Genomic DNA, 10,020 nt, shown 5'->3' with positions numbered 1-10,020 from the left:
TACATTGCGGCTAATTTTAGCAGGTACCTCAGACACACGCGCTACTTTTTCTCCCACTTTGTCTCTCCCCATCCCAACCTCGCAGGTGCACACAGTGCAGATTCCCCGGAGTCAGGAGGTGGGAGTGGAGAGTTTCCAGACCGACTGCTCTTGAGATTATTTCGGTCTGACCAAGAAAAGGGAAAAGAAAAAGAAGAGAGGGAAAGAAAAAGGGAATGGGAGAGGGAGTGAGAAAAATCAAGGAAGCTAGGATGAAAGGAGAAAAAAGAGACAGAGTGGAAGAAGAGGGTGAAGGGAAAAAAAGAAAAAAATAATGGAAAGATTAATTTCTGTTTCCAGCCCCCGGGGGAGAGAATCAGGATCTCCACCAGCACCACTGAATTGGAGAGACCACGTATTGTCTCCCTGAGCCCCAGCAATTCCAGGAATGTTTGACCCAGCCCTTTGGGGGAAGGAGGCGGGGGTGGTGATGTGGAGAGGGGGCTTTCTTACCCCCTTCCTATCCCCCTCACCGGCAGGATGTGACAGGACTGGGGAGACCCAGCGGAACCCTTCAGGTCACCCGGGGAACTGCTCCTCTCGCGGGTCCTGCATTGGCAAGGGGCGGGCAGGACGCGCGGGGATGTGCGAGCGGCGAGGCTGGACCCGGCGCCGGCGGGAGCGGCGCCCCACAACCCGCGCGGGCTCGGCTCCGAGGCCACGGTGAGTGTCTCCCCGGGCGGGGCGGGGCGAGGCGGGGCGGGGGCGGCTTTGGGCCGGCAGCCTCCGGGGAGTCCGGCTGGGGAGCCCGGCCGCTGGGGGCGCACCTGGGGGGGCGGGTGCGCCCGGACAGCCCAGTGCGCTGGGGGCGCGCTGGGGGCTCCCCGGCTGTGCGCGCTCATTGGCCGAGACTCGGTGTGCTCCGCAGCTTCCAACTTCTCCCGGATCCCGGATCCCGCCGGTGAGACCCGGGAGAGCGGGCGACACCTGGGAGCAGGAGCGGGGTGCAGAGGGAACGGGGAGCGGCTGCCCCGAGGGGCGCGCCCTGCGGGGTTCCGGGGCTACCGGAGGGTCTGGAGGTGATCGCCGGGTCCCGGTGCGATCCGGGCCCTAGGAGCGTGCAGGACCCGGCGGCTGGGGGAGGGAGGTTCCCGACGCGCGCTGGGCAGGAGTCGCCGCGGGGACCCGGGGAGCGGGACTGGGCAGCGAGGTGGCTCCGCAGGTGAGCTGGGGCGACTCCGCAGGCGGGTGGCCCTTGCTCCCCGCAGCCGCTGCCCCAGGAGTGATGTTTGGACACGAAGCCCCACGCCGCCTAATTGCAGCGGGGAGTGCTGAGGGGGTGCGGGATGCGACTGGGAACTGGCCATTTCGCTGTGCAGACGCAGCGTTTTCCTTTTTTTTTTTTTCCTTTCTTTTTTAAAGCCAGGTTTCTTTCTTTCTTTCTTTCTTTCTTTCTTTCTTTCTTTCATTTTTCTTCTTCCTCACCCCCTTTTTTTTGGGGGGGGCATTCCTGTCGTATTTTCCCCTCCTTTTGTAACTCATTTATTTATTTTTACTTCGCCTAACCTGAACATCTTTTCCGTTATGCCACCTCTCCTTCTCACTTTGAACCTTAGTTTTCCTATTATATAAGTTCCACTGATCCAGGCCTGAGATAGCACAGACTGGGAGTGTGTGTGTGTCTGTGTATGTGTGTGGAGAGTTCGTGTGAGGATGAAGTTTCCTTACTCGGTCGTCCTCCCTCTAAGTTGTAGTCTTTACAATTCCGGATATTTGCCACCGAACGTCGTCTTTGGCGACTTGATCAAGTCAGTTCCTCCCCAACCAGATCTGATGCGAACACTTATTTTATTAAAGCCCAAAGTAGTACTTGAGTTGCAGTGTCAGCCTTTGGAAGCTGTAGGCGGCAGCTTGGCTGTGGAGGCATGTGGCTTCCCTCTTCTTCGTCCCTGCTTTCTGCTAGCGCTTACCAATGCCCCTTGTTTCTAGGATTCCATGTCTTTGTCACATGACCACAATGAATCTGGAGGGAATCTGATGGGTACCTTGTGCCTCCCTCCAACCCCCGGCTCTCTATGTCTGCCCTAGAGCACCTGGAAATCAGTGTCCCGGAAATAAGGAGGTGATTTCACTACCTGCCTGCCTCTTTAACTTTTGCAACTCTAGCCTAAATGTGGAACCTGTTTCTCAGGCTTGCTGTGCCTCAGTGTCCCTAATGTGAACTGTAACTACAGTGCGCTGTCAGGGAGGGACCTGCAGAAATGTCCATGTGGTGTGAAGATAAAAAACTGCCTCAGCTAGCAGACTTTGAAGGAACCAGTTATTTTCTACTTGCTTAGATTCGACTACATGATCAAGTGATGCACATTCAACTGGTATAAGAGTCCCTGCTTTATGCCGCTGTGAATTTGAGTTTCCACGTGAGCCAAATAATTGTTTTTTTTCTCTTTCTTCTTCTTGCAGTGATGTTGACAAACTGATATTTGCAGAGTTCTTGTTGGGTTTAAATCGCCAAGTTCTTTTTTCTCTTCTCTGTGGCAGTGCCTACTTTTTGGTTTAAATTTCTAACATATCTCCAGTTAAGGTGAACTATTTAAGGATGCAGTTAGGTTGGGGCGTATGTAGGACTACACATATTAACTTTAGAATGTTTGGGACCCCCCCATCCCAGACCCCCAGCCCAACCCCAGCACTTGGAGTTGGGTGTCATTGAGTGGCCATTAAAGTTGGTGCTAAATTACACCTGAATTGCAACATCCTGCCACCTATTTCTTTTCTAAAAAGAGAAACCAGAATTAGCTGGAAATGGACAAGAAAGTTAATTAGGCAGTTAAGCTTACCCCCCCCCCCTTTTTTTTTTTTTTTGCATCTGCTTAGTGCTATGGAGAAATCCTACTTTGGTGTATTGCACCAAAGTAAAAGACTCTGGGGTGGGTGGGGGGAGAGTACAGGCCCTGGAAGAGGATGACAGAGGACCTAGTGGGGGTTGTATTGCTATGTGGAAAACTGAGAAATGTTATGCATGTATAAACTATTGTACTTACTGGTGACTGTAGAACATTAATTCCATAATAAAGGGGAAAAGTGTTTTTTTTTTTTTTTTTTAAAGAATAGTATCAACCAGAAAACAAATCTCCATACAGGGATTTGACAAATTTGAAATGTTGATTAGTGGGGTTGAGGAGACAGCATAAAGGTTACACACAAGGACTTTCATGCCTGAGGCTCTGATTTCACAGATTTGATCGCCAGCACCACCATAAGCCAGAGCTGAGCAGTGCCGCGATCTCTCTCTCTCTTTCTGGCTTCTGCTCTCATTAGTATAAATACATAAATAAAATAAATATTTGAAAAAAAGTTCTACTTGGGAGCAAAAGAGTTCTTTAAAAGTTTGCAAAATATTTATGAAAGAGACAGATGGAGAAAGCTTTGCAAGTGATTCAAAGATGATAGATGCTCTTTCAATGCAGATTAAAGAACTAGAAGGCTTCAGTGCTGCCTTCATTTTCTCACAATCATCTGTGCAGCCTTGGGTATAGAACCAGCTGCCTTCTACTCTCAAGGGCAAAGAGAAGACGACAAGGAAAAGTAGCCCATGAGGAAACCAGGCATTTTTCTACCTGCTGAAGTCTGGTGGTGTCAGAGAGCACGTCTCATTTACCTCTGTGGCTGCCTTAAATACTACTTGAGAGATAGACACATTGTCTCTAAGAGCTGAAAAGAGACTTGGGTCATTTTATACCAAGAAAATGTGTCTTTAGGTTGTCTTCAGAAATATAATTAGAGCAAGTGGAGAAATTCTCGAGAAAAAAAAATTGGGGGGAGGCAGGTGGTAGCGCAGTGGGTTAAATGCATATGGCATGAAATGCAAGGACCGGTATAAGGATCCAGGTTCGAGCCCCCGGCTCCCCACCTGCAGGAGAGTCACTTCACAGGTGGTGAAGCAGGTCTGCAGGTGTCTATCTTTCTCTCCCCCTCTCTGTCTTCTCCCCCTCTCCATTTCTCTCTGTCCTATCCAACAATAACGAAATCAATAACAACAATAATAGCAACAATAAAACAACAAGGGCAACAAAAGGGAATAAATAAATATTAAAAAAAATTAAAAAGTATGCCAGTCTCTTGCCATTATTAAAAAAAAAAGAGGAAATTCCTTGAGCAAATTTGATTAATGTTCATAAAGTCTTTAGATCCACCTCCGAATATTCTGGAGGAACTGGGAAAATGACTCTTTTATGTTCACTTCTCTGTGGTGTCCAAGTCTTGAATTGGTACTCATCTTTTCTTTCCCCAACCACCACCCCATTATAACTTGGAAGACTCAGATCAATGCAATTCAGTATCATAACCCCAGGGGCTCAGGCCGAGACAACATGAGTTACATAACCATTAAGTAAGACATTTTAACATTCAGGTAGATTACATTCCACTTTATTGAGTAGACACGGTTTTCATGGCCTAATAAAATATTTTTATTTGATAGTCTGTCCTTGGTTATAGCCTCATGTAATCAAAGGGACTGAGTATCTGAGACTTTGTAACTAGAACTTTAAAGTCCATTTGTGATTCATTTATTGATAACTTTGAGGGGATGATTAAATGCCTAGTTCTTTCCTGGGTATCTCAGTCACCCTTTAAATGTTAACTCAGTTTCTCTCTTATCCTGTGCCTCAGAATGTATGTGTATTCAACAAAGGTTTCACTCTCTCTTTCTCTCAGAGACAGAGAGGAAAGAGAGAGAATATAAGACAACACAGCAAGAAGCTTTCTTGTGGTCCGGGAGGTGGTGCAGTGGGTAAAGTATTGGACTCTCAAGCATGAGATCCTGAGTTCAATCCACAGCAGCACATGTATCAGAGTAATGTCTGGTTCTTTCTCTCTCCTCCTATCTTTCACATGAATAAATAAAATCTTAAAAACAAAAAAAAGCTTCCTTCAATGCAATGGAGACTAGGTTTGAACTATCCAAGTGAGGTATTTTGTTGGCCTTCAACAAAGGTTTCTAACTACAAGAGCGTATTCATTTTACCTTCAACTAGGAACCAAATTACTTTTTTTTTTAATTTTAAACTACATATTTAATGAATTCATTTATTAAATAGAGACAGAGGAAAATTGAGAGGGGGAAGATAAGAGATGGAAAGAGATATCTGTAGCATTGCTTCATCATTCATGAAACTCCCCTCTCCCTGCCTCCCCCCTCTCTCCCACTCCCCGCAGGTGGGGACCTGGGCTTGATCCTGCCTGGGTCTTCTGCATTAATAGCCTGTGCGCTCAATGCTCAGCTAGGTGCACCACCATCTGGCCCCACTAGGAACCAAACTATCTGCTTAATTTGCATGAAATTACGAGCAGCTAATCTGTTAGCCCTTCCTCTCCAAACCCCACCCCCATATATGTGTTATATAAATTTCTTACTAGAGTACTGTTCATATCTGGCTTATGGGGATACTGGGAATTGGACCTGGGACTTGGGAGCCTCACTCTTTTTGCATAAGCGTTATGTTATCTCCCCCACCCCAGCTCCCAACTCCCCATGTTCTTTTCCACAGATAGTTATGCAGAAAAAAAAGTTGAGTTGTTTTGTTCCAACCTTTGGATGAATGGTCCATAGAGAATCACTAGACCTCTCACAGAAACATTATGAAATTTAATATTTAGGCTTATACCCCCTTAATTCTCCTCCTCTAAATTATTTAATAAGAATTCAAGTCATTTTTACTGTATCATGACTTGATTTTATTTCAGTGATCAAATGTGTCCTGGGAAGAACATTTACTAGTTATATGTGACCTTGGGCATGACCTGACTCTACTGAGTGACATATTTAAAAAATAACAAGTTAGGATATCAGTAGCCACCTTACAGGTGAGATGAATTGTACATGTAAAGAACTAAGAACTGGAACTGACAGATGGGAAGTTGTCATTCAGTTTTACCTGTTATTAGTAGAAATATTAATATTATTTATTTAAATACCAGTTAAATATATAGCCTTGCAATTGTCACCCTTCTCTACAGAGTAGAATTTTTAGTCTTCAGTGGCATAAAAAACTTAATTATGGCTGGTATTTTTCATCCTGGAGCATGAATTGCCGACTTTGGATTCAACGAATAATGTTGTTACCATGTTGTCTAAACAGTAACAGATATCATGTCAGCAGTTATTGTTATTTTGACCTGTAAAAATCATAGTGCTTTTCAGACTAAAAATAAATCACTACAACTGTTCAATCCCTTTTGTTATCTGTAGCGATATTTCAGATTCTTGCTTAGTCAGGACCTGAGCATATTAGTCATTGATTTCTGAGCATATAAAGGAAGGCATAGGAGCAAACTGTAAAATCCACCTTTGACATTCTTCAGAGTTCAGAACAGAGGATTGAAACATTTTCTTAGTGGTAGTATAACTAGTTGCTTGTGAACTGTTGAAGGAATCCTATGTGAGTATTTCACTGAGCCTCCTTATCTCATTTTGTGCTTGGATCTTCAGTAATATTAAAAACAAGTGTAACTAAAGGTTGGGGCCAGGACCTGTTGAATTTATCTGGATATATGCTCTTTGAAAATTTTGACTTTCAGGGATGAGTGGTGATGCACCTGCTTGAGTGCATGTTACCATGTGCAAGGACCCAGATTCAAGCCTGGGTCCATCTGCACCTGCAAGGGGGAGGAAGCTTCATGAGCCGTGAAGCAGTGCTGCAGGTGTCTCTCACCCTTTCTATCTCTTCTTCCTTCTCAGTTTCTCTCTATACTAGCCAAAATGAGTAAGTAAAGTAAAATATTTTTTTTAAAAAAAAGGGAAAAATTTGACTATTACAAAAAAACTTATTTCCAATTAAAAATCAATCAAATTAAGTGAAATAAGTGAAGGGATGAAAGACAACTACCAGATGGTTTCACTTATATGTGGAATCTGGAGGTCTGATTTACATGAAATTGCCAAAAAAAAAAAAAAAGAATCCAAACACAACAGAAGCAGACAAACTGTATAACTTGTGAAAACTGTGGTGGTTACCTTTGGGAGGTGGGAGGGTGGGGACAAAGAGCTTTGGTGGTAGGTGTGGTGTGGAACTAAAAATTATAATCTTACAATCTTATAATAAACCATTAATGACAAATAAGCCATAAAAATTAAAAACATTTACTTTGATCCAGCCACATTAAGCATTTGGAAACTAGTAGATAATAGTTCTTCATTTTATCTACTTGTTAATTTGTTGCGGTTAGTATTTTAAAAATTACATTGTTTTTTTTTTCCTTTTCAGAGTTTAGGTGATGGGCAGATCAGAAAGTCAGATGGATATAACTGATATGAACACTCCAAGGCCAAAGAAGAAACAGAGATGGACCCCACTGGAAATCAGTCTGTCTGTGCTGGTCTTACTCCTTACTATTATCGCTGTGACCATGATTGCACTCTATGCAACCTATGATGGTGAGTGAACAACCCCTCCATCTGCTCAGACTTCCATCTAGAAGAGAGGGCAGTTGCCATGCCATGCTTTTCCCCCTTAGCTCAAAGAATTCATCTAGAAGACAGACATTTAAGGTGATGTAAAGAGTCATTTAGAGAATGCAGTCATATGCTAATCATTTCACTTTGATGCAAGGATAATGTTTTTTATGTTGGCGCTATGTTCCTGTCATGCATGTTCCATGTCCTCTGGTTTACTTTATGAGGAGTCCTGCATATCAATTACATTTAATTGTGCCCATACTCTTTTTTTTTTTCTTAAAAAAAGATATATATATATATATATATATACTTTATTTTAATGAGAGAGATAGAGAAAGAAAGGGTGGGGAGAGAAAGTATGAACAAAAGAACAAGCAGAAAATTACTCACCTCTGGCTCATGGTGGTGCTGGGAATTAAACTAGAGACCTCAGAGCCTCAAGTATGAAAGCCTGTGGCATAACCATTATTCTGTCATCCCAACCTGCACCCATATTCTTATGATGAGCATCAGTCAACTTTTGTTGTGCCATTGACTTTACTAGAGCACTGTTTAGCTCTGATTTACAGAGGTGCTAGGGATTGAACATGGGGCATTTGGTGCCTCAGGTATGGAAGTATTTATTTATTTATGTCACAAGGGTTATATTGCTAGGTATCAGTGCCTGCACGATGAATCTACTGCTCCTGGTAGCCATTTTTTCCTTTTTTTCTTTTATTTTCTTCTTTGATAGGGTAGAGAGAAATTGAGAGGGAAGGGAGAAAGAGAAGGAGAGGGTCAGAGAAACACCTGCAGTATTTGCTTCACCACTCCTGAAGCTTCTCCCCACGCTCCACAGGTGGGAGGCAGGGGCATGAACCTGGGTCCTTGCACATGGTAAGGTGTGTTCTTAACCAGGTGTGCCATCACCCCTGCTTTTTTTGTGTAATCATACTATCTCCCCAGCCCTCCACAGACATTTTGAAAGGCTTCATAGAAATTAAAAGGTTTATTTTGAGTCCTTGATTTTTTTTTTTTTTAACCAGAGCACTGCTCAGCTCTGGCTTATGGCTGTGTGAGGGATTGAACCTGAGAGCCTCAGGCATGAAAGTCTCTTTGCATAACCATTATGCTATACCCTTACCTAGTCCTTGAAATTTTACATAGTAAAAATTAGTTAGAATTGAATCCTTAGTGGGGGAAACAATAACTAGTATAAAGCAACTGATTTCTTCTTTTGTTCTTTAAATTTTTTAAAAAAAATTTATTATTGGATAGAGACAGACAGAATTTGAGAAGGAAGTGGGAGATAGAGAGGGAAAAAGTCAGCAAGACACCTGCCACCTGCTCCATAACTCCTGAAGCTTTCCCCTTGCAGGTAGGGACCAGGGGCTTAAACCTGGATCATTGTGCACTGTAATGTGAGTGCTTAACCAGACCTGGCCCCCACTTCTCCTCCTCCTCTTCTTCCTCCTCCTCCTCATTCTCCTTCTTCTTTTTCTTTTTCTCTTTCTTTCTTTTTTTTTTTTTTAACTAGAGCACTGCTCAGCTCTGGCTTATGGTGGTGTGGGGGATTAAACTTGGGGCTTTGGAGCTTCAAGAATGGGAGTCTCTTTGCATAACCATTATGCTATCTACCCCATCCCTTTTGTTCTTAATATCTTATTTATTTATTTATTGGATAGAGACAGAGAGAAATCAAGAGAGGAAGGGAAGGTAGAGAGGGAGAGAGAAAGAGAGACACCTGCAGCACTGCTTCATCACCTGAAGAAACTTCCCCCTGCAGATGGGGAGCAAGGACTTGAACCCAGATCCTTGTGCATTGTAACATGTGTGCTCAACCAGATGAGCCATCGCCCAGTCCCACAATTGGTTATTTTAACTGAATAGTCCTAGTAGAGATGATACAATTAAATATATATTTTTTCTATAATGAAAAATTTACAATTAAGACTTGCCTATTTTATTCTTTTTTATTTTTTTCTGGCTCCAGTTGCTGGGGCTTGGTATAGGCACTACCAATCTACTGCTCCTGGCAGCCATTCCCCCCACTTTTTTTTTTACATTTTGTTAGATAGGACAGAGAGAAATTGAGAGAGGATGGGGAGACAGAGAGAGGGAGGGAAGGATATATACCTGCAGACCTGCTTTCCTCTTGTGAATTAGACTCCCTGCAGGTGGGGAGTGTGGTGGGGGATGGGGGATGGAGTGGGGATGGGCTTGAACCCAGGTCCTTGTGCCTAGTAATATGTGCGGTTAATCAGATGTGCCATTGTTTGGTCCCCTGTTTTATTCTTCAACTCTTTTTTTCCCTGCTAACAATGATATACACTATTGAAGTTTCACTTCTTGCTTTTAGGAATTGATTACTTAATTTGTGGTATTTAAAAAGCAAAAAGGAGGGAGATGGGAGTCGGGCTGTAGTGCAGCGGATTAAGTGCAGGTGGCACAAAGCACAAGGACCGGCATAAGGATCCCGGTTCGAACCCCGGCTCCCCACCTGCAGGGGAGTCGCTTTGCAGGCGGTGAAGCAGGTCTGCAGGTGTCTATCTTTCTCTCCTCCTCTCTGTCTTCCCCTCCTCTCTCCATTTCTCTCTGTCCTA

The 10,020-nt window shown here is 43.8% G+C and overlaps 1 protein-coding gene across 4 annotated transcripts in view; it reads left to right on the top strand.

Moving 5' to 3' along the window:
* The first annotated feature begins 525 nt into the window (after window positions 1-525).
* MME (membrane metalloendopeptidase) overlaps window positions 526-10,020 on the top strand; it is a 120,630-nt gene continuing 111,135 nt past the window's right edge. The window contains exons 1-2 of one of the 4 annotated variants that reach the window (XM_016187257.2): window positions 526-702; window positions 7,248-7,417. In XM_016187257.2, the coding sequence (XP_016042743.1) occupies window positions 7,258-7,417 (160 nt within the window). In that variant the 5' untranslated portion in view covers window positions 526-702; window positions 7,248-7,257. Of the gene's footprint in view, window positions 703-740; window positions 941-1,075; window positions 1,202-2,377; window positions 2,400-7,247; window positions 7,418-10,020 lie in introns of those variants that run through there. The other 3 variants (XM_007521087.3, XM_016187258.2, XM_016187259.2) reach the window with 3 other exon arrangements.

The sequence above is a fragment of the Erinaceus europaeus genome, chromosome 9, assembly GCF_950295315.1.
Source record: "Erinaceus europaeus chromosome 9, mEriEur2.1, whole genome shotgun sequence".
NCBI classification, from domain to species: Eukaryota; Metazoa; Chordata; class Mammalia; order Eulipotyphla; family Erinaceidae; genus Erinaceus; species Erinaceus europaeus.
The sequence above is the reverse complement of the archived record's forward strand: the minus strand, read 5'-3'. Positions and strand labels throughout refer to the sequence as shown.